General features: G+C 38.2%; 1 protein-coding gene across 7 annotated transcripts; it reads right to left on the reverse strand.

Moving 5' to 3' along the window:
- Positions 1-4,943: 4,943 nt before the first annotated feature.
- tlx1 (T cell leukemia homeobox 1) lies at positions 4,944-18,655 on the reverse strand. 7 transcript variants are annotated; one of them, XR_011246103.1, is made up of 13 exons: positions 18,069-18,655; positions 16,754-16,991; positions 12,149-14,016; positions 11,168-11,237; positions 9,622-9,720; positions 8,682-8,794; positions 8,419-8,514; positions 8,100-8,329; positions 6,688-8,002; positions 6,494-6,571; positions 6,138-6,293; positions 5,945-6,014; positions 4,944-5,842 (listed from the first exon to the last, which is right to left on the reverse strand). XR_011246103.1 is itself a non-coding variant. In XM_020110024.2 (3 exons), the coding sequence occupies exons 1-3, from the start codon at positions 18,499-18,501 to the stop codon at positions 13,806-13,808; spliced, it is 882 nt and encodes a 293-aa protein (XP_019965583.1). In that variant the 5' UTR covers positions 18,502-18,655; the 3' UTR covers positions 10,743-13,805. The 7 variants fall into 7 exon arrangements, 1 of the variants encoding a protein (XP_019965583.1); XR_011246106.1 differs by having other exon boundaries at positions 6,688-7,736; positions 7,824-8,002; positions 11,168-14,016; XR_011246107.1 differs by having other exon boundaries at positions 4,944-5,262; positions 5,631-5,842; positions 11,168-14,016.
- Between the last annotated feature and the right edge of the window lie 5,891 nt (positions 18,656-24,546).

The raw sequence follows: 24,546 nt of genomic DNA on the forward strand, positions 1-24,546 counted from the left end.
ATGGCCTGTGCCCATGTCATGTGTTTTAATAGTCTATAGGCCTATTGTGTTTCTGATAAATTCGATGATGATTAACATGGATTATTTTTCTTATATTGCATTTTTCTCTTTTTCAATAAATTTTAAGTATTTGTATTTCTGCTATGTACAGTTTTGTTTGTACACACTGTTAATCTTCATGTGCTCTGTAACAGCAATGAGTTAACAGCTCCCTATCTGATGTTTACTTAAAGTTGTTTTTATACAATAAAAATAAAGAGCAAAGAATTAAAAAAAAATTTTTATAAAAAAAGGAATGCTGAGTGTGAAACATTCTGTACAAATAGGATGATGGTTGATGGCAAGTAAAAATAGTACTAAAAATAACTGTATAACTGGGCAAAAACAGATGATGATAGACAAACTGTATGTATAAGGGTAAAATTAAAAGTTTCAGCATTTCACACAATCACACAAGGCTTTGGGGTTTTTAGGTATTTTTAATGTTTAATTTATACAGAACAAATTACAACATTCCAAAACCACAAAGTTAACAATAAGCTTAAATATAAATAATATTATTAATATATATATGTGACATGTGGTTAGGGCGCCAACTGCTGGACAACAGGGAGGAGGTGGCTCAGCTGGGGATCGGACAGCTGTGCAGTATCAGGTAATCAGGCAATCAATAAGAGCATGCTGGTAAACTGGTTCTGTTCTCTTGTAGTAGGCTGGGTTCGAGAAGCTTGAGCAGCCGTGTGAGCATGTGAGGATCCACAAGCCGGTGTATATGTCTGTGGTGTGAGGATCCACTCCTCCTTTGATTGAGGTACCTTTTGAGAGAATGGGCATGGACCTCATCGGGCCATTAGACCGGAGCGCACAGGGACATCTTTGTGTTGGTTCTAGTGGATTACGCAACGCGATATCCTGAGGCTGTGCCACTGCGAACCATCTCCGCGAAGAGCGTTGCGCAGGCACTGTTTCATGTCATCTCCCATGTCGGGATTCCAAAAGAAATCCTGACGGATCAGGGCACATCTTTTATGTCATGTACACTACGCGAGCTGTACGAATTGCTGGGCATCCATTCAATCCGGACTAGTGTTTACCACCCACAGACTGACAGACTGATGGAGCGGTTTAACAAGACACTAAAGAACATGATTCGTAAGTCCGTGCACAAGGATAGCCGTAAGTGAGATAAATGGTTAGACAGTTTGCAGTGTGGGAGTTTCCCCAGTCCTCCACGGACATTTTTTACCCCCAATTACAACTAAACTAACCTTAAGTGTTTTTTCTTTTCAGTACCCTCTTCACTGGATAAAAGTGTCCACCGGTAATTGAATGGTTGCATTCTGAAAGAGCATAACAAGTGTACAATTATTCTCAATCTGACCTCATATATATGAATTATAGCATTGTTGCACAATCTGATAATCAATTGTCATCGAACATCCTAATACTCCTAGACCTAAGCTATGCATTCGGCACATGCATCATGGAGATCATGGGACCCTACTGGAAATGATAAGAATCTGGGTGTGTCAATCAATGGCTGCAATTAATCGATTAATAATCCACTTCCACTCCAACAAAAAACAATTAGTGTGTGTGGCACTTTTAACTTTTACATGATTCCCCATGGCTTTATCATCAGCAAACATAACATCTCATTATCTGCTGATTACTTCAAACCCTAAACTAGTCAGCTGCTCTGAATAAATTAACCACTAGATGGCAGCAAACCTTATATAGCTTTATAATAGAGAAAAGGCTTAGATCATGGTTAATGGTTTGAAGCGCAGACACTAGGGCTGCACAATACATCAAAAATTTTGTATCATCGCAATATCAACATGCACGATATATGTATCGCAAAATACTGCTTGGACTGCAATAAATGGTATGCCATGTTCCATGCATTCACGCTCTGCTTGTCAATATATTTGGCCAAATAGATGGATCTCTGCTCCATCTAACTGGGTCTAACTGGGCTCCAACTGGGTGGCTGTGGCTGAGGGGGTAGAGCGGTCGTCCTCCAACCAGAAGGTCAGAAGTTTGATCCCCAGTCTTCCAATCTGCATGCCAAAGTGTCCTTGGGCAAGATACTGAACCCCAAACTGCCTAATAGAACAACAAAAAGTGCTAGCTATAGAAGCACTCTGTGTATGAATGTGTGTGTGAATGGGTGAATGGAAAACTGTTGTGTAAAGCGCTTTGAGTGGTCTTCAAGACTAGAAAAGTGCTATATAAATACAACCATTTACCATTTTACCATTTAGAAGCGGTTGGTTGGATGGTGGGGGTTTGGTGAGTGGAGGGACGTTGGTCACTTCAACCTCAATTGGACAAAAACATGGTAACGTTTTATGGCACATACTTGCAAATTCATCAATTGCAATATATTAATAAAATATATCCATACAAATGTATTTTATCTATGCTTTATTAAAAGTAAAGTGTGATATTTATGAGTTTTTGCAGTAGACTGAGCTATATATTCAAATTATCACAAATTAGACTTACGTTGTATTAGCACCTTAAATAGAGCCGTCATCCGATCAAGACATTAGTCAGCCTGACCAGACAGCTGCCATTGGGGGTGCAGGACATGGATAAACCAGGTGGCAGGCTTTTTTCCTGGTTTAGCATGTAGGATTTTTGCCCTGTGCCCCAAAGTGTGCAACTTTTCAAGCTAAAAAAAGAAACAGTCGATAAAAAAAGTCATATAGAAATATCACAAGCCTTACTTTTGTGAACTTCAACTACAGACGTTAAAAACTTACCAAAACAGATGCCTCATCCATAACATGTGAGGTGTTTTTTTTCTTTTTGGTTTTCCAACCAGCCCTCTTTTTTTGCTTCAAAAATCTTAAGTTTTTTTGCCAGTCTTTGCTTGGCTGGGCTGCACTGCCTTGCAAGACTTGCAGGTCTTGGTAGCCACAGCAATCATGGCTTTGCAGCCAACGCATGTTGTTGTTGTATATCCTCTTTGCATTTTAAATCTGGAAGAAAAAGACATAAACAACCAAACTGACAAAATAACTCAATTAGTTTAACTATTGTGTTTATTTTTCATTTTCAGTTTATGATCTTCAGTAAAATATAATTTCTGTCTTTCCCTTTATAATCACACAAACACATACACACAATAATTTCTCAGGACACACATACACACTATACTCTGGCATTCATATCGACACACCCACACCATTTAAGTTGCATACATTTATTCCTTTGTATTTGCTCATAGGTCAAAAATGGCTTAATCTGATGGAAAATATATGGATATAAACTGAATAATTACAAATACAAGATTTTATGTTGTAATAGGTTTCAATGGGGAGTGTAGCAATGTGTATTATATACATTATGGAAGCTGAGGCTGAAATCACACAGGAACTCAGGTGACCATAACGTGCCCTCTGCTAGCTACATACACTGTATATACAATGCTCAATCTCAGTCACACCAAGCTGAAATGTTAGCAGCCAATATATATGTCTGCCCCCTACTCTGGTTCTGACCTAACCCTTACTCTGACCAATCACATATCTTTCCTAAACATTGATTTTTGACTGTATAGCTCTGGTGCCAATTAGGACTAGTAGCCAATCAGAGGGAGAGTAGTGCGGGCGATGACTTCCTCATGCAACACATGTCTCTCCACCACCACCAGCCCCCCTCCAGCCACCCCCACCCACTGTTGTACATACTTTTTGGACTGCTAATTAATCAACTTACAACAATATTTATACTTGTGTCCACATATTATGTCCATATACTTACACCAATACTATTTTTGACTACTGAACATTCTTAATGTTCTCATTCTGTATGTATCTTAATGTTTTCATTTCCTACTTTCACAACTGTCATTGACTTTGTATAAATCTATGGTATATATATCTAAATATATACACATATCAGCATTTAAATTTGGGCAAGTTTAGACCTAATTTTCCTTGCGAACCACTTCATATCCCCATTTTCCCTTCGATTTTTAACATTGTGGCTCCCTTCCCCTAGGCCCCCATGCAGCATGGTCCTCGATTGTCAGTAATACAGTATGCAGTACCTAGCGGGTGCATGATTTTAAGATAAGATGTCACATTATGTCTCTTGAGCTCATGGAAATGACCTTCACCTTCAACCTATTGTCACCTGCATAAGTACTTTGTTGAGGGAAACATAATACAAACATAAATATGAAAAAAATAACAAACTAAATTAATGTAATCTCTGGATGTGATTGAAGGTTTTGAGTTGTGGTGTGGGACAGCCTCACATTTGGATGAAGACCAATTCATAACATATTTGCTTATACTGGAGATCTTTTAAATTTATTTCACAGAAATGATTTGTGATCATTCATTGTAATATCAATTTGGTTAAAGCCAGACTGCTGCTTACCAGCTACTAATTTAACAAACAGATGGGAGAGTGATGGGAGACTCAAATATAGGTGGCAGAATTGATTGTGTGAAGTTATGCAGGTATGCGTACCTGGGGCTATGATCATTTAAGCAGTGCTGAAATAGTAAACACCTATGTATTGATTTATGTGGAAAGAAACAAAGCAAAGCTGTTTCTCATACGACCTTTATAAGATTACATTGTGAAACAGCTGGGCGGCATAATTTTAGTGTAACCAAGAGGATGGACTGACTAATGAATGAATTTAGCACTGATATGCAAGCTTGATGTTACATGAAACAATGATATGGTCACCACTTGGACAACCAGAGCTTTGGGCCTCGCTATAACTAAATAACTGAAACCTCAGATCAGGAGAAAGTTATTCTGTTATGGTTGTTTCAGTAACTGAGGTACTCTCCACAGAATGTAGTGTACCCTTATATTTCAAATATATTTGATTTGCTTCCACTGCATAGATGTTATGCATCTTAACTTAGCCAATAACATGGTGTAGGAGTGCAAGGAAAACTCACAATATGTTATATTAAATGTAATTTATTATGCACAAAAAATGACAGTAAGGTAGTTGCTTGAAATTATATGAACAATGGTAATGCAGAGTACAAAAATAGTGGAGCAAAATAAAAATGAAAATCTGGGGCATATGAAATAATTCAGTTAGAGCACTTTAAGATACTCAGACACTTTATAAAGGTTAATACAACTATAAAAACACAGCTGCAGTTCCCCCAGTTTGTGTGCGTGGTCCCAAGTGATGGAGACAGGAGGTTAGCATCAGGAGTGTGGTGGGGGAGCACAGTGGTACAGCTTCACTTGAGAAGAACTGAAGGACACACACTAACCATAGTGTTAGAATTATGAAGAATTTTCCCTGTGGGTTTTTTTTTATTATTATTATTTATTATTTTATTTTTTTAAAGACAGGAAGCTAAAAACTTAATATATTGAAAGTAACAGATACCTACCAACAAGCTAGAGACAAATGGCTTCAACCAAAGCCTGTACATATACTCGGCATATAGAGTCTATTCCTCTTTTCTACCCACATGTTAAAATGACAGGCATACAAAGTATGTGGTAAAGGAAGACATGACACTTTCTTACCTATACAGGACAGGGCATGTCAACAATTTGCCACTACCATGGCACAGACAGACATACTGTACTGACATCATCATATAACACCAGGTCATTCACAACTTTACCTAGAACTCCAATCACAGTTCTTCACCAGTGGAGGAGTTACTCTCCAAGTTTTCCTCTTCAGAGGAGGTGTCATCCAAAGAAGTTTGCTGTTCCAGGATGTGTTGGTACATTCTACCCGCTGCAGCCTGCTGAGCTTGAACTTCGTGCAATCTTCTCTTCAGCACGCAGAGTAGACCCTCACTTCCCATCCCTGTCAATGCCTCAGTACTGCCTGAGAATGTATGATAAAAAAGAAAATGTTTTAATAGTGTGTGTGTGTGTGTATATATACATACATACATATATATATATATATAAATAAAATGTATATTACCGATGGCCTCAGAAAGCTGGGAGGAAAGCTCTCCCACCATACTCCTCAAGTACTCCCAATGCTGTTTGACCTCATGAACCACAATAACAACTTCCTCTTTAAGTCTCGACAGCAGCATTACCAATTATATCACATTTATAGCAAGGGTTAAGTGAGCAATTTTGTATTCAGTGGCTTTCAATACAATACTTACATTGCCAGGAATAGTTGTCATTAGCCAAGAGTTTGTTAGGAGGAGGGAGTTTGTCGGCTTCCTCCACAACAGCATTGTATTGAGCAATGGCATCCTCCAAGGCTTTCTTTTCTACAGCTATCTTTTTCCTGAGTTGATGTCTCTGCTTATTGCCATCTAGAATGTGAAACAACAAAATATTTAGTGTACTGTATAAGATGGCCAATGTAACACCAATAAAATCAAGTCTACTACACAAACATATTTATGGCTCTGTGTCAGTGATAGCTAGTGACTATTAAATAGTAATCAGTAACATTTGTCACAGCATGTTACATAAAGAAATGTGCATTAATGGTGGCATCTTGTTGTCTCACCAGTCTGACGATAAAGCTGCTTAATGCTCAGATACAGTCCTTCAATGGTCTTCTGCAAGTCATTTTGACTGGTTGCTCCTTGTGAAGAGGAGAATTAAATTCATGTCAGTTTACAATCAAACTTTGTGTAGACTTTGTGTAAACACAGTCAAAGGACATTTTGCAAGAATTACAATATTTTCTTGCCACAGTACCTGCCGTCCACTGCTGAACATCTGACACCCATTGCTGGACTGTGTCTTCCTCTAGAGACAACTCAGTGGTGATGTTCTCAACATCCTATGTTGCTTCTGTAATCCTTTGCACAGTCTGTCAAAACAAAATCAAAGTTACAAAATGATGACACACCCCTTCCACAAAAAAGTATAAAGAGGATGTTTGTCGGCTTTTCCACAGACAAAAGATCAGGAAGGCACCCGGCCCAGACGGTGTGTCACCCTCCTGTCTGAAGGTCAGTGCTGACCAGCTGGCCCCCATCTTCACCCAGATCTTCAACAGATCCCTGGAGCTGTGCAAAGTCCCCTCATGCTTCAAACTCTCCACAATTATCCCGGTCCCCAAGAAAATCACAGGACTGAATGACTTCAGGCCTGTCGCCCTCACTTCTGTAGTCATGAAGTCCTTCGAGAGACTGGTATTGTCGCACCTGTAGGACATCACAGACCCCCTGCTGGACCCCCTGCAGTTTGCCTACCGGGCAAACAGGTCAGCAGATGATGCTGTCAACATGGGACTGCACTACATCCTGCAACACCTCGACTCTGCAGGGACATACGCCAGGATCCTGTTTGTGGACTTCAGTTCCCGTTTTAAGAACAGCTTTTTCCCTCAGGCTGTCTCTGTGTCAAACAGCTAAAACTGGACTCAAATATCAGAAACATCACCTGTAATATATCTGTACATTCAATATACTGTACAAAGTGAATATGTATATTTATAATTTCATCCTTGCACTATGCACCATTTGCACCAACTATTTAGCTTTTTTGTACATGTACATAGCTTTTGTTATTGTCTTTTGTCCTTGTTCATCTCTGTTTGTTTGTTGTTTTTTTAAACTGTTGTACTAAGAGAACAAAGAAAAACCGGAGTCAAATTCCTCGTTTGTTCACATACCTGGCAATAAAAGCGATTCTGATTCTGAAATGTACTTATGTGTTTTGTCGTCCCGTAGATGTAGTCAACAAAGGTAGACACCTCAGAGTCCTTGGCCAGAAATACGCCATCAAAAAATCCATCAGGTCTTACACATAAAAAATAAATAAATAAAGATTTACAAATATTTATTTCATGGCACTCTGAATTTTCTATGGACAATAATTCTACATACCCTGGTTGGCTCTTAAAGCATGACAGTTTACGGTTCCCATCCACTGCAACAGCCAACATGGTAGGTGTGCATGCAGGGCACTGAAAATACTGCACCTGAGACTGTCTCTCAACCTCAAATTTGGCATAGATCCACTCCAGAAATGCCTTCTGCATGGTATCCCCACATATCTTTCCACTCTGGTAGCAAAAGATAGAAAAATCCAACAACATATGATAATACATATATGGGAAACTCATTGCAAGCAGTGGGCAATCAATACCAACTTATACTCACCCGTCCAAAGACTTAAGTGCGATGTGCAAGCATGCTAACAAAAGCTTGCCGTGACATTCCCGGAGCCGTGACCTTGAGATCCTCAAATGTAGTGAACAAATCCACTGCATACAAGGTTTCAAAATTGACTGTGGCTGGCCGGTACCCACTTTCAACCAGAGCAGCAATGTCCACCGAACAAGACTTTCCACAGGAGCAGCTACCATGTGGGAGAGACAGATTATATCGCCCTGAAATTCCAAGACAAAAAGAATTTACTTCAGTGCACCAGCAATTTAAAATTACATTACTATATGAAAAATGTAGTAAAAACCATTACCATTCATTCCAATCAAAATGACTTGCTTTCATGTGGAAAAACTTGTTTTCCCAGTTAAACAATCACAGCAGGGAAGCATGATTGGTAAGAAACATTCTAAGAAGCAAGAGAAAAATAATTTTATATATTCAATTCCAGTAACATCAACTTTAATCAGTGGAGGTATTCTTTCAGTGTGATAACTTATTTCACCCAGCATATTGCATTAATCAAATTTACTATATTATATAAAATGGCCGGTGTGTTTTGTAACTTAGAAGTACCTCTTTCATGGTAGGAGAATTGTCCTCCCTCATCTTCCTTGATGTATGTGGATGGTGGCAGTGGCCTGAAGAACCCCTCTACCATGGATGCTCTATTATGGAGCACCATAGACCTGTGCATGACAAAATAGCAGGTTGTACAGTAAAGTGGTCTTGGTAAACAATCTTGACACCTTACTACTGCAACCTTTTGTCTGCATTGCTGGCAAAGCAATGCAGACTGTCTGAATCACACTCTTGATCTTGTTCTGACATATGGCATAGACATTGAAAATGTAATAATATTTCAACAGAACTCTCTTCTCTCCGACCATTTTTTAATTACATTTGAATTTACAATTACTAATTACACCGATTCTGGACAGAAATTCTATTATAGTCGGTGTTTAAAACTGTGAACAAATTTAAAGAACTGCTTCCCTCTACACTTACCTCTCAGCCATGTGTCAGTACAATACAGGAAAGTTATCAAAATTTTACCCCCACATTAGTTGATAACTTAGTTAATAGTACAGCAGCTTCATTAAAAACAATCATTGACGCTGTCGCCCCTCTAAAAAAGAAGGCAAATCAGAGGAGATCAGCTCCGTGGTATAATTCTCAAACACGTTTTCTAAAACAGACATCGCGGAAACTAGAGAGGAGGTGGCGTTCCACCAATAATCATGACTTTCACATAGCCTGAAAGGATAGCTTGATATGTTACAAGAAAGCACTTAGAAATGCCAGAACTTGTTATTATTCATTTTTAATAGAATAAAATAAGAACAACCCCAGGTTCCTCTTCAGCACTGTAGCCAGGGTGACAGAAAGTCACACCTCTACTGACGAATCTATTCCTCTAACCCTAAGAAGCAATGATTTCATGAGCTTCTTTACAAATAAAATTATAACCATCAGGGATAAAATCCACCACCTCTTCCAAATGAATATCACATACATAGAAACATTGCCTGGTCCTGGTCCTGCTCCTGTGGGGCTGAGGCTGCACGTTCCATCATTATCAGTTCTATGAAGTCCTTTAGCCAGGTTTTTTTTTCTTAATAAACAAAAACAATTCGATTTAATTTCATTTTTTTACAGATAGGAATGCCAACATTATCAAACATTGTGTTACTGCAGATTGTGAACCATCCATTTGATTTCCTAGAAAGCATACTTCTGGGGAGACTGATACATCTTCCTTCCCAGAATTTCCTTACTTCTGGGCAGAGAATGACTCTTAATAAACAGCAAAGCTTGGCCAACTGAAGAAGATCAATCAATTAATATATATACTATATATGCAGTGGAGCTTTGCTGTAGAACCATTTATACTGCGATGATTGTTGATATTGTATTATTCCCCAGAGAGCATTTTTAAAACCATCTGTGAGAAAAATGTATTTAAAGTGAACTTTGACATTTCAGCTTAGTCAATATCCGTTCCACTCTGATGAAGCAGATGTAAGACCTACACCACAGTTAGCCACCATGGTGCAAATGAATTGGCTTCATTTTTGAAGGTGTCATGTCATCCATCTTTATAGTCTGGGTTGCATCGCTCCTCTGCATTTTCAAAGTATGAGCTTAAGACTTAATGTGTGCTTGTCACTTTCTAATTTAAGAACATGATTCACAAAATAATTTGAAGTAAAGTGTTAGAAAATGTTTCTATAGGGACCCACTTCAACATAGACCCATAGTTGCTTAGGCTACAAGCTCATTCCCTTCACTCAGTATACCTTCAGCTGCAGCAACAGCTGTTCTCAGAAAAACAGTTGTAAAAAGCCATTGTCCGCCTACTCAGCAGCAAGTGAGAGTTATCAGACAGCTGGTGAACACAGTGGAACAGCTGACAAGCCATATATTCAACATTTAGATTCAAGATTAATTTTATTGTCCCTCAGAATAAAATGTGTCCTGTAGGCTCTTAATCCATGTTGCAGCCATAAAACAACAATTTATATGATATACATATGTGATGGGTCACAGCCATCTGTGAGATGCAGCTCCACACTACTGTTGCTTCTACAGACCACAGACTATGACCAGGTGGATTATGGGGTGTTTTATTACAGCTCTGCAACACAGCATACAGCAGCACAGTGGTGAGGGAAAGTTCCACCATCACAGTCTCGGGATAATAACACCACAGTGGAGTCCTCTTTTCTCTGTGCAGCATTATACAGTTAAATAAAATACCAAAACCTGTTCATATAAAATTAAAATTACATCCTAGTGTGATCGTATAGTGTATATTGTTATTCCATAAATCATAAATGAAAAATCCCCACATAACCATTATGTGACATGAAATGTCTTTTAAGAACACATTCAACATTTACCTTGAGGTAAGTATAAAAATCACAAGTAGCTCATTAACATTAAATTCAGAGATAGATAACAAATGTGAGCCATTTATCTGAACAATGAAAAAGGCTGTTCACAGACTGGTATACAAAAAAACATATGAAATGTTACATAAGAAGTGCACTACATATTACCTGCAACACAGCATACAGCAGCACAGTGGTGAGGGAAAGTTCCACCATCACAGTCTCGGGATAATAACACCTGACACGAGGGAAAATATTTAAGCTAGTTTAGCAACATTAACAAGTCTCTAACATCATTTTACGGTCTAATAAGTCACAGTTATTGCTCAAAACTGTTAGCATAGGTCACAGTGAGTACTTGACACGGTAGAATATAAAGTATAAACATCTGGAACATTAAAGGAAATAATTAATTATCCCGGACCATGCGAGATGACGTCTTACCACAGTGGAGTCCTCTTTTCTCTGTGCAGTACCCACACCAACCACTGCGCCAGTAAAAGGCGGTGTTGCACATTTTTCTGCCATAATTTAACAGGCATAGATCTACTCCTTTACACATATGAAGACCCAGGAGGCAGTGGAGACCAAAAGCAGTGTTTTTCTTTTGTCCACATGGGTACATGTAAAGCGCCCTTAGGCCTCTTGAAAGGCGTTATTTAAATTCAAGCTATTATTATTTGATTATTTCAAAAAAGGCACTAGAAATGTCAAATGGACAAATACCAGTCCCAAATAATCATGTTGTTATGTTCCTACTGAATGTGAAAATGAACAACTGTTTGCTGACAAGTTCACCAAAAATGTGATGTGTCAATATGTAAACAAAAGTGAAAATATGCAACAATCCTGCAATGGGTTTGTTGGACCGTTTATTGTGTAATTGTTTGTAATATTTCGGACAGATAGTTGATCTGTTGTCTTCCAATTATGGATATCTTTTGTTGTCACTGTCATCATTCTCAGATAAGAGTAAAATATAGTCAATTATTGCAGCTCATGAATATCAATGACTATATATTGTGAGATCTAAACATTGTACAGTTATCAAGGAAGACGCTGATTTGAATGCTTCTACCCTTTTTGCCTTTCGTTTACTTTAAAGGGACAATTCATCCAAAAATGAAAATTCACTCATTATCTACTCACCACTATGCCGATGGAGGGGTGGGTGAAGTGTTTGAGTCCACAAAACACTTCTGGAGTCTCAGGGGTAAACTTTGTGAGGAGAATCCAATACACTTCAATCAATGGTGAGTCATTCTTCGGACGTAATAAAACAAAAAAACTAACATAATATGCCTTGGGAGACTTGGATGTACCACACCAGCAGTACATCCAAGTCTCCGCAAGCCCCGACATTCAAATTCAACTCGAAGAGGCATCATTTACACCACGTTGCAAGCCTAAATGTCCATTGATAGCCTTCAACGAGGTGCATTCATGGACCGTCAGAAATGCTATGTTCGCTAGCCTAGCCAATTCTGGTCGACTCTTAGCCTTTAAACCAGTGGCGGTTGGTCAATAGAGTGCGTTAGGGCGCCGCCCTCCCTCGTGGAGAGTGTTTTATTTTTATTATTAAAAAAATATAAAAATAAATCTAAGAAATCACCACACGAGCATTATGGAAGCATGTTGTGTTTTTTCTGTTGTTTTATTAAGTCACTAGTGAAGTAAAGTCACTAATGTTTTCAATTGTATGTATTGGATTTGGCTGCTACACTAATTAAGAAGAAACCCATTTTATATTAGGAATGCAATAAACTACTATTTCAATTTTCAATAAATGTATTAACAGTTCTGTGATTATGGTTTGTGTATAAAATAACAATAAACTGAACATATCTGATACAATATTTTCAACAATCCAATGTGACATTTTAAATGGGTTTTTTACAGAACAACATTCAACACAAAGATATATTTGTGGCATAAGACAAATAAAAATCATAAAAACTGTGGACACAGCAAATGTTTGACATTTCTGTTTAAAAATGACTTGACTGATTAATCACTTATCAAAATGTTTGATTTCATTTTCATGTAAAATGTCTCATCAATTAAATGACTAATTGCTACAGCTGTAAACTAAACATATGTATTTAATACTTCCATTATCAACTCTGCAGAGAGAAAAATATATTTCAGTCGTCAGAATATATTATGGTCATTAGAATATTATCAAATGTTTTAACTGTTTCTATTGCATTTTTAATTTCTTTTAGCAAGCCCTGTATTATAATACACACACATATCACACATGGAAATGGTGAGATAAGATAGAATATGCCCTGTGGATATAGTAAAATACAGTGAAAGATTTGTATACAAATTTGAAGAAGGAAATGTGAAATACTACACTGTGGTCAAAAGTATGCTTAGCCATTATGTTTGTATTCTAATGTGATGGATGTTTGATATAGGCCTATGTCAAAACTGCTACAAGTGCCCTGATATTTTGCAGTTAAGTAAAAGGTCATTAAATATGGCAGATAATGAGTAATATGCTGTAAGTGCCAGTTCTCTGACAAAGGATACCTCCACAATGTTTCCACAAATGTCAGTCCTACAGTTTGCTCTGTGCAGGGCTGAATCTACCATTCAGTTCAGTGCTTGGAGGGATCCACACCAGACCATGATGGAAGCAGTGCTTGATGTTAACTGCAGAGAGCAGGCGAGAAGAGTGGTTGGGGGATGACCTGTCTATCAAACATGTCCTGCGGGGTATAGCCTACAGCCCTTGTATTTACCCTCTAGCAGACCATCAGTGCCGGCGCGGTTACCAGCTGCAGTCTGTGTGTTGTCTCTAATCGCAGGCCGACACGCTGCTGATCTTCGCGGTATTCTCGGTCCAGGGCTGCAGGTTCTGCAGTGCGAACAGAGAGCTGTTCTGCAGGCACAGCGGGTCAGGGGTCAACGGCTGGTTGATGGTTTTCTGAAAGGCTTCCTGATGAAGTTGCATAAGAATCCGGTTGGCCTGCTGCCGCTCGGCCTCCCGCTCCTCCGCAGTCTGCCGCCTGCAACAAGGAAACACCGCTGAGTGCTCACATACCAACGCATGTCTTGACATAGTGTTTATACCTCAGGACCTGCTACTCGCGCCTTTGTAATTTGAAAATCGAAAGATATATGATCATTATCGAAAAATAAAATAGATTAAGACAACAGTCATAAAAAATAAAAGAACCACAATGGAAATAGAATATTTTGAAAATTAATGTTTTTGAAATTGGCCTACAGTAAATATAGAAGGACATTTCAAAATGGAAGAACGTTACTGTGAAATAGACTTTTAATTAAATTGTATTTGTATAGTGCCAAATCATAATATACATTATCTCAAGGCACTTTACATTGAAGGTTAAGACCTTCAGGAATATTGAGAAACCCACAATGAGCAACCACTAACATCCTCTCTGTTAATAACAAGTTCTGTCTCTCACGTTAAAAAAATTGAATTTGCCCAAAACGCTACTAAAATTATGACAAATGCAAATATAATGCACAATATTTAATGTTAACGTTTTTGTGCATTCTCAGATTGTTGTTTTTAAACAAAACATTGCGGCATCTCAACAAACTCGAAATGATGGAAAGTAACCAACACTTATCTTGTATTTATGAAAATCAGTCAAAACTCATAAAATGTTTAATTATCCATATACATATGTACTTTACTTGTAATAGGGGCTTTCTCTCTTTTCGTTCTTTAACCTTATTTCATTTTCAATTAAATTATATGCTGAAAATAATAGACTTGAAATAATATAAATCAGGTTGTCTTATTTCTGTAGTTTTTTTTTTATTCAACAAGAGCCTTGTCTGTCTTGTTTGTCAATTCACATATTTTAGACGCTCAGTTTGTTAGGTGCATCCAGTTTTGCAATAAACCCATTCATCACGACAGCCGTTTCTTTTCTTTCTTTTTTTTAATCCACCCTATTAATATAAATGAAGGTAGACAAAAAACGTGTATTTCAGTACAGCTCAGTGAAATCCTCCATAATGATCCCAGTTGAATCAGCTCCTCTGAAGCAGTTTTCAACAAATACTGAACATTAGAAGGATTTATTAGGCTTACAGTAGTGTTGTATTAGACAACATTGGTCTGAACAGAGTGGACATATAGCCTAAACTGATAGCTAAATGTTTTTACTTATATTTTGCATTAAACGCTCTGATAAGGCCAAGGGAGAAAAGAGGTGTTAGGTAGTAAGCTAATGATCAAAACAGTGATTATGTATAACATTACATAGCATAAAACATAAAATTTGTGCATTCAACATCAATGAGGGGCCATTCGAGGTTCAGCATCTTGCTCAGGTTTGGAAATCCAGGCCCTTGAATCGCATTCATACATTGTGTTACAGTAACATCAGTCCTGAGAGGTGAGATCCGATCACAAGTCCCATGCGACACACCCAAGACGCATTTTAATACCAAATGCACGCGTGCTTAACGCTGCCCACTTGTGCTAGGATTTCTCAGGAAGGATACTAATACCAAAAGACATGCAGTCCTCTTTAAAATAAAAAACGTTGTTTAAAATAGTCAAATCTCAATATCTGTTTCAGAGATTACAAGAGGAAAACAATATGCTTCATGTTAGAAAGTACTCCTAAATGTCTCTTAAATTTGTTCGTATGGTGATTTCGAACGTGCCATGTTAGATTCAATAAACGCTTATAACTTCAGAAAAGTGTGCGAATGACCTGCGTAAACATCGCAGTATTCAAAGGCCCTGTAATATCATGAGGTTACAATTCCTGTACCATGTGTTATGAAGTGTTTGTTGATTAAGTTGGTATCAAAGAGTAAAATTAGATCAGAAAATATTTCAGAGACCTAGAAAAGATTTTAGCAGTGGAATTAAGAGACTGACTTAAACGAAATAATCGCAAAAATAACAACAAGAAAATGTTAGTTGGGAGAGAAGGAAGATAATTGGATAAAATGGAACGATTAGATGAACAGACACGTGCCATAAAGGTGGCGCATTTCTGTTGTTGCGGGTTCAGGCAATGTGATACCTTCGTTGTTGCAATATTGTGTAATAAACAGCATGTTAAAATAAGTAGACATGCCTTCTCTGGTATGCAGAGCAGCCACCAGCTGTGTCAACGCACATCCACTTGACCACCACCACCACCAACTATGCGCGGCACGACTGCGCATTTGACGCTCGTTGTGTGAGCGCTCCAGTCTTGTTTGAGGGTTGACTAGATGTGTCATGAGCCAGGGACTTCCAGCATAACATCAATCACCTGGAGAATGTAATTCATTTTGGATAAAATGCTCTGAAAAAATATAGCTTACATGCATGGCAACAATTAACATTTGACAAATCAAGCCAGCCGTCTCCGTGCGCGCCTTGCTCAAAGCACATGTCAAGTTGTGCACTCCTAATAGCGCAGCGACATTTATAAAGTACCAATTATTTTAATATCATTCAAATTGCGGAGACTAATGTCAACATAAAGATGAGTTTGAATATCCTATTTATATGTATTCATAATTGCTTCAAAGTAATGAAATACTATCAGTTTGTGAAAAACTTGATTTGAATAATTGCAGACTAATTTCGCTTGACTCACACGACAGGTCTGGACCACACGTAAATTGCGTTCGCACCTGAAAAAAACCTCAAAATATGAGAAATTGTCGAATCACTCCTGAACCACTCACACATCAGATCTGTTTGTAGGAATGGTTCATAAATCAGGCCCTTTTATCTTATATTTATTTATATTTCACCTCCATTTGGTCCGTCTGTTTTGAAACCAGGTTTTGACCTGAGCATCAGTCATCTTCAGAACTTTGGCTAGAGCAGCTCGCTCAGCAGACGCCAGGTATTTTTGCCTGTGGAACCGTTTTTCTAGCTCACAGATCTGCAGGCGTGAAAAAGATGTCCGTGGCTTCTTCTTCTTAGGAGGGTTCCGGGTCTGATAGGGATGACCTACGCGACGTGTTACTGTGAGGGGTGAGAAGGACACTGGACAGCACACAGGACATGACAGAAACGAAAACGACAGGACAGGATAGAAAATGACAGGACAGGTCAAAGCAGGGTAGACATGCTAAAAGGCAAAAACAGCAGGAGAACGGAGGCGTTGTACCAAGTAAAGACTTCGACAAAACACATTTGATCTCAAGATAGTCCGTAGGCCTATTGAAAATATTAACACAGTTCAGATAATACACTTAATAATGCCCTTTCCATATATTGTCAATTTAGCAACCTTGGTCAAACAGCATTATTAATATTTTTAATTATTAAGTTTTATAAACAATGACACCTTTTGCATGTTTTCTATTTATTTAATATTGAGCCTTAACCACCAAACAGTTTTGCCTACTTTGGAGAATTTTAACTATTTTTAAGTTTAAGTATGTAAATAAAAATATGCATTTATTCATGTTTTATGAATATTTTTCATTTTTCTATTTTTTAATGAGGGACGGTTCTATGAAATGATTTATCAGAAATATTGTGTCAATGTAATGTCAAGTAATCAGTGGTAGGCATATATCAGTTAAAGTTAATGAGTTGCAAATCAATATAGGGCAACTATAATTCACTCGATAGTCTGCGAGCATATCCTCTTGCACAAAGAGAAGAGTTACACAGCTAACGTTGTTCATGACAAAGAAAAAGTAATACACTGAAAAATGTCAGACAACACATTTAAAGAATAACACCATTCTTTCCATTCATATAGCATAATAATAATAATAACAAAAATAATCATAATAAATGTTTTTCATGCTTTTGAAACGGGACGCTTTTTGGGTTTCTTAACTTGAATTACTTAAAGTGAATTTAGTTGATGTGAATCGTATTCTGGTGGGTTGAGAGACAAACATCAAGCTAAAACTGACAGAACATTAAACTGTAAGGACGTTTATCTTTGACTTAACAATATATCCATGATAATCTATTCAAGTGAAATTATGTCAAGGTGTGTGACTAAACACCTATCCCATCTCGGCCATTTAAAATTGGACAACCGCCGTAAAATTACATATATTTATTCCTTGTTAGGTATATTACATTACATTATATTATTACCGGGGAACCTGTCTTTGGTGTAGCGTCGGTTGCTCTCCATCCAGGGGAAGGTGAGTGCAGTCAGGTTGTTGATGGTCCCGCTCACCGGCGGCATGGAGTTCCCTCCGTTCAGAGGCCGTTGTGCGGGTACACGGATAACACCAGCGGCATTCGCGTTAGTCCCGCTCACATTGACACCCATATTCATGTGATAAGTCGAGCTACCAGTTCCATTGTATCCAGTGCTACCGCACGCGAATCCGTCGCTGTCCCCGCCACCGCTCACGTTGCCGCTGTACCCCGGATGTCCGTAGTCTGGCCCGTGCATCTTTACGCCCAGCATGCAATTATGCTCCACGTTGCTGAGGATCTGATCAATGCCAAAGCTGATGGGCTCTAGGTGGGCATGCTGTTGTAGATGCGACCCCAATAAGCTTATCCCTATGTGATCCATGGCCTCCCCTCGCAGCCGCGGGGAACCCAGCTTACTCTTCGCGCTGCTTCAGACTTTTCCGTCTGGGCTTTTTCGAGCTCGTTATCTAGTGGGCACGGGCTCACGGATGCACGTCTGCATGCACATCAGAGAAGCGAGGTTACCCCCCACCTCCTTAGTGGGAGAACATCCGTCCGCGTATACACGGCGCGAAACAAAGAAGCGATTTTAGGCCTAACGACTGCATGATTTCTGTGATACACATCCTAAAACACACTCTAACGCATGCACACACATACACACACATTTACAATTTCTTGCATCAGAGAATGTTTTAGACACATGAAATATGCGTGTGAGATCTCTACTGAGTACAAAATAAATCACATAGACAATTCTCTTTTTTTGGAACACTAATAAACTAGCCAAATTACTTTAAGTTTTCCATAATAAATAGGTTAAAAATGATTGATGTTGTCTATACGCTATACTCTAAATATTGTCATGAACCAGCTCCATTATTAATTCATGCTCAGACTGATGACATGGCTGCAAACACTGGTGCGTTTTTATTACTCTCACTGACAACAGAAGAGAACTGAATGCGTTGCTGAAATATTTCACCATTGTGTCTCTTTAATATCTCTGTCTCTATAATATTAATGTTAATAATAAAATGATGAGTTAGTTTTTGACATTAGGCTACATTCATAAAAATGTCATGAATTCGGATGTGATCAAAGACTGCAGCAGCTTTACATGGGAGGGATATTAATGTACCAGAACAAACGTTTAAAAGTAAATCATAAATAACTGTGCATTTTACTGCTTTATTTCCCATTAACAAAAACGTGGCTGTACTGCTCCAAGACATAAACAAGGCACAATAGTTAAATGACAAATTATTTTCTCTCCTTCTACAAGCCATTTGGAGATAATTACTTAACATGGGGCATTAAAGTATTAATATTTGATATGCTCTCAGTGTGTTTTGTTGAACAGACCAACATCAAATTTTAATGCATGCAGTAGCCACACTGCAGTGCACATTGAGATAGCCTACACCTATTCATTTAAGTGTCAACTAATAATGATATCTGTAAAATGTCCACAGATTTTTCTCCACAAAAGTATCTGTACTTATTCAACACCCACTTGTAGTGACTCCAGTATTGTTTAAGTGGTTTGTGATTCTGATCTATACAAAAAAGTTCACAGTAACTTCAGACACAACTCCTTATTTACATTATACCTCCACCACAATTTGCCACTAACCTGTGAGTTTATGTTTTCTACTTAATATTTTTACAGTTGCATTTAAGTTGTAGGCTATATAAGTGTGTAGTTATTAGCTGTTATTAATTGTAAAACCAATTCTAGATTGGATATGATAGTGGACTGTGTGTAAAGAACTTAATCCTTAACATGGAGCCAACATGTGTATAACTGTTTAATCCATTGTTAAGTGGCAAACACATCCCATTTTCTATTAACAGCAGCTTAATGCATTGATTTGTTGCCCCTTTATGGAGCAGAAGCTCCACAGGCCACATAATCCAGGTTCTAATGTTTGAATAAACATGCTAATATAGGAGCTTTGGTTTGTGTTGTTTTAAAGTGGTGTTGGATCCCTGATTGGTTTGTCTAACTGTCTGCTACATATTACTGTGAAATTCCTTATTCCTATCGATATTCTGCTGGCTTTATAGATATAAGTACTGTGGACCATATCTTAGAAACACTTACCATTGTCGGAGCACAGCCCCTACAATTAGCTTCAAGATCAACTCTGAAAACTAAGCATTAGAACTTTGAACACCTAGTCATCCAAAATAACATTAAACACGTTACAACACAATGATAGTTTGTTTCTGCCCCTTCCATAGTCACTCATCCTGTGTTCTGATCCTTCCCAAATCGTTTATGTTGTCATTATTATACCTTAAGCGTGTCACCATTAAATGGTGTGCTTTTGGGCATTCAATAAATATGGCTATCAGAAAGATATTGAATAATAATAAATACATATAAATAATATGAATAATAAACAATAACTTTAATTGATTAAAGCTACCTCAAGGCACCACCCTTCAAAGGAAGGGAAAAGATAGTCCATTTATTGATTAGGTCTCATGAAAGTACTAACTACAAATCTGGAATTCTGATCAATAATTAAATTAATAACTTTAACCAAAATGACCACATCAGTAGTTTGCAAAGTTGAAGGATATAGAGTTTAGAAGTTGGCAAAATTCACCCTTATGCAACATTAATGAAGGCAACATGTGTGTTAAAGAAAAATATTTATTATGAAACTAACAAAAGTATAAACACACAAACTAACTAAAGGTGTACTTACTGTATACAGATGTGCAGATGTGTATGTGAGTATGCGTATGTGATTTTGTGTGTGTGTGTGTGTGTGTGTGTGTGTGTGTGTGTGAGTGAGTGAGTGATTGATGAAGTTCTTAGGCAGGCTCTCGCGTTGCTGCCTTTTGGAAGGTTTTAGCAGCCTGCTCCAGGCAGGCCTGCTTGAAGGATGAAAAAGCTTTGGTAGGGAGAGGTCTCCCAGGCCGGGTGAGCAGAAGAGATACACCTCTCGTCCTGAAGAAGTCAGTAGAAAAGAGATAAACCACAGCCACCCCTAGATACCATGCGTCATGTACAGTAAAACAGAACTCAAACCAATGTTTACAGTGAAATATACCCACTGACCCACAGCTTTACATACTTTTCCCATACAAGGCCTCATGCCAGTCTTGTTCAGTGCTGTTGACCTCTTGACGAAGACAGACTGAGTAGCTGGTGGGAGGAATAGTTGGCTCTATCTGAAGGAACAGGGAGGAAGCTAACATTGCTTGATGTTTGGCCTGAGCTGAGATGAAGATGAGACATAGCTAATGAGGAAGAGGTCTCTCTCCACTACGATCTCTTTGGGATTACAGAATAATTATTAGAATTTCCACAGAGGAAGACACATGTTGGCATCAATCAATCAAAGTGACTGAACACTAAATGTGAATACTCCCCAACATGCTTGAAGAACTAAAAGAGGAGACACAATGCTCCTATTAGAGACATGCTTTAATTTCATCTGCAGTCCACTTAATGTTAATACATCATCCATGTTTACCCGCTTTCTTGAAAAATTTAATTTAAAATGGCATTTCTGTTACAGTAATTCATTTGCACAATAGATGTCATACTCTCCTCTTGGCTGCTGTCTCTTTTCTGACAGACACAAATCTGGCCTAATGCAAGAACCATTTATACCAACAGATTTTTTCCAAAGTAATGCATACAAGTGATTTAGGAATGCTAAACTGACAGTGATAGTAATCACCTATTATCTGGTATTTAGATGTATGAACAGAATTTAGGTGTGTTGTAGGAGTCACATGAAATTAGTCTGCTAGTATTCAGATCAAGTTTTTCACTAAGTAATTGACATTTCTAGTAATTTCAAGCAATTAAACATACATGTGTCATGTATCTGTTTAACCCTGCAATTTTAAATATAATTCTATTCTAAATATATTTCATCAAATTACCACTGACAGCTGTGCCCACAGTGTTTAAATGATGTATGATGGAGAAAGGGCTGCAGATAGATGCACTGCATGAATTTGGGTGTGAAAGGTAAAACTATACTCTAAAGGGCTATACACGAATAGGAATAATATAAATCTTAGAAATAGAACATTTCTCAAGTACAGTTTCCCTACATGTGTGCATATGTCAAATTATACTTGCACCATCATTACTTAATGTGGACATAGCCTTATACAATACATACTATAGGAACACAAGTGGGCTTGCATTTTGAGGGCAGGGTATGCTATTATAGTGGCTTCCCCATTTCGCATGCCAAAGTGTCCTTGGGCAAGATGGCAGTAAACCCTAAAATTCCCCCTTGTCATAGAGAACGTGCTGCACATAGATGCACTGTGTGAATGTGTGTCAACGGATGAATGACAACAACTGTACTGTAAAGTACTTTGAGTGGTCTTAAGACTAGAAAAACTACAAATAAATACAATCAATTTACACTGTACCATGAGCAATGGAATTTTCTCATTAAGGCTTGGCATGTAAGAAGAAGGATTTATAATTCTGTTTAAATTCAATTTTTTAGTTCCTGTCTGTACTCATACTGCAGCATTTTGAATCAAACGGAGAGCCCACAACCAGAAGTGGACTGGGCCAATAATTCAGGCATTTTTTTTCAGGCTATTCTTTTCATGCAAAGCGCCTCTAATTTTACAGGTTAACCCTATTTGTTAACAGGTAAACAAGTAGGCGGAGCAGTAGCTCACTGCCATCTGTCAGCTTTTCAATGATGTCATCTTTGTCAAGTGCCATAAGAATTTCCTTCTCTGTTGCCACAACCAAAAGAGTGACATTTTTTTTTATTTTCAAAGGGCTTTTACATCAGAATTTCCTGCTATTATCAGAATGAGACAGTTTGTCAATGACAGTGTTATTTTGTTGTTTGAAAAGTTTTTCTGCATTATAAAGTTTGAATCATATTTATACAGTGGTAATGAGATTAATTTCACCGGCACCACAATATAGTGCCACCTACTGATTCCCCATGAAAAAAAAAGTCCACTGTGCATTTTCCAACAGGCCCGAAAATTCTATCACATGATCAGAGTCCAGGCCTGAACAGACCTATTAGTCTGTATGAAGTGATAGTGATAGCGCCACCTACTGATCAGCGTTAAAATTAAGTTAATTTAAAGTACTTTGTCCTACTGGCCCCAAATTGGTCACGCTTCATCAGAGCCCTGACCTGAACAGATCTATTAGTCTGTAAGTAGTGATAGTGCCACCTCCTGGCAACAGGAAGTAAGCCTTTAATTTCAATTGACATAAAATTTTCACCATGTGGTTGTGGTCAGCACTTGAGGTCATGGACGATGATGTGTGATTAGCGAACAAAATGAATACAACACCAAGCTGTTTTGCCCGGTCCCCAACCGCCCTCCCCTGCTGCGTCTGCATCAGGTACCCAAGTTCACAAGTGCTCAGGCTAGCACAGTGCTGCTTTACATCCCTGGTTTATATTAGATTTTGTTTATTATTTATCAGACATCATTGACTACAATTTAAAAAAAAACTGAACAAATGTGATCTCCCATTCACAGGAAGGTCGCTTTTATTTTGAAATCACTCTAACATGATTTTAACTTAATGATTAAAAACAAGGCACTTCGTGAAATAACTGGGGGCTAGTTTGACCATTTGTATTCAGACTGGAGGCTGGCTTGACTGCAGTCCTGGTGAACATATTTTGCAATGTTTAGCTGCATTTGAGGCAAGAACTTTTCTCTTGGTTATTCCCTCCCACTCTTCTCCGTCTTTCCTTTTCTTTTGACCATAACCTTCCATTTTACCAGCAACTTGTTGTAATACTATCAGAAGCAGGTGCATGGCTACAACAATTTCAGATTGCAGAGCTGTAATATCTTTGGCTGCTATGTGCGTTGCAGAAAGTTTGCAAGTCCAGTGCAATCTCGTTGGTTTTGACAGTTGCCAAGTTTCTCAAAAGGTTCTCCCACTACAGGAATAGGCTGCAAGGGCACTGGGAGAATAACCTGGTTAGGTTTTCCTGCTAATTGAAATACATGGCATGTGAGACAATATTTAACCACATTAGTCTTTAAGCAGGGCCAGAAGAAATGTTTTAGAGTTCAATTGTAGGTCTTAGTGAACCCCAAGTATCTGTGAATGATACATAGATGGAACTGGGGAAAACCTGGTATGATTAGGAGAGATGGCATTCATTCCACTTTTGATGGGGGGGGGTTAATTAGTTACACAGTCAACACGATGACAGTCAAGGAGTAAGAGTGAGTAGTGAGTGAGTGTGTAACACACCCTCACAATATCTGTGTCTGCCCCCGACCACCTAAATTCATTAAATCAAAAGTAAACATGAGAGGAGTAATACATTCAGACTTAACACAACCAATATATCAGTAACAAGAAACAGAAGTATAAAATGCAGTTTATTAAATATCATGTCACTCAATCCCAAATCCGTAGTCATTAATGATCTAG

Source organism: Paralichthys olivaceus, chromosome 14 (assembly GCF_024713975.1).
Source record: "Paralichthys olivaceus isolate ysfri-2021 chromosome 14, ASM2471397v2, whole genome shotgun sequence".
Lineage (NCBI taxonomy): Eukaryota > Metazoa > Chordata > Actinopteri > Pleuronectiformes > Paralichthyidae > Paralichthys > Paralichthys olivaceus.

Coding starts and splice junctions, on each gene's coding strand:
- tlx1 (XM_020110024.2), bottom strand. CDS start 18,501: ATGGATCACATAGGGATAAGCTTATTGGGGTCGCATCTACAACAGCAT. Junction 16,992..18,068: donor CACCAAAGACAGGTTCCCCG/GTAATAATATAA, acceptor TGTGCTGTCCAG/TGTCCTTCTCACCCCTCACA. Junction 14,017..16,753: donor AACAGACGGACCAAATGGAG/GTGAAATATAAA, acceptor TCCTTGTTGCAG/GCGGCAGACTGCGGAGGAGC.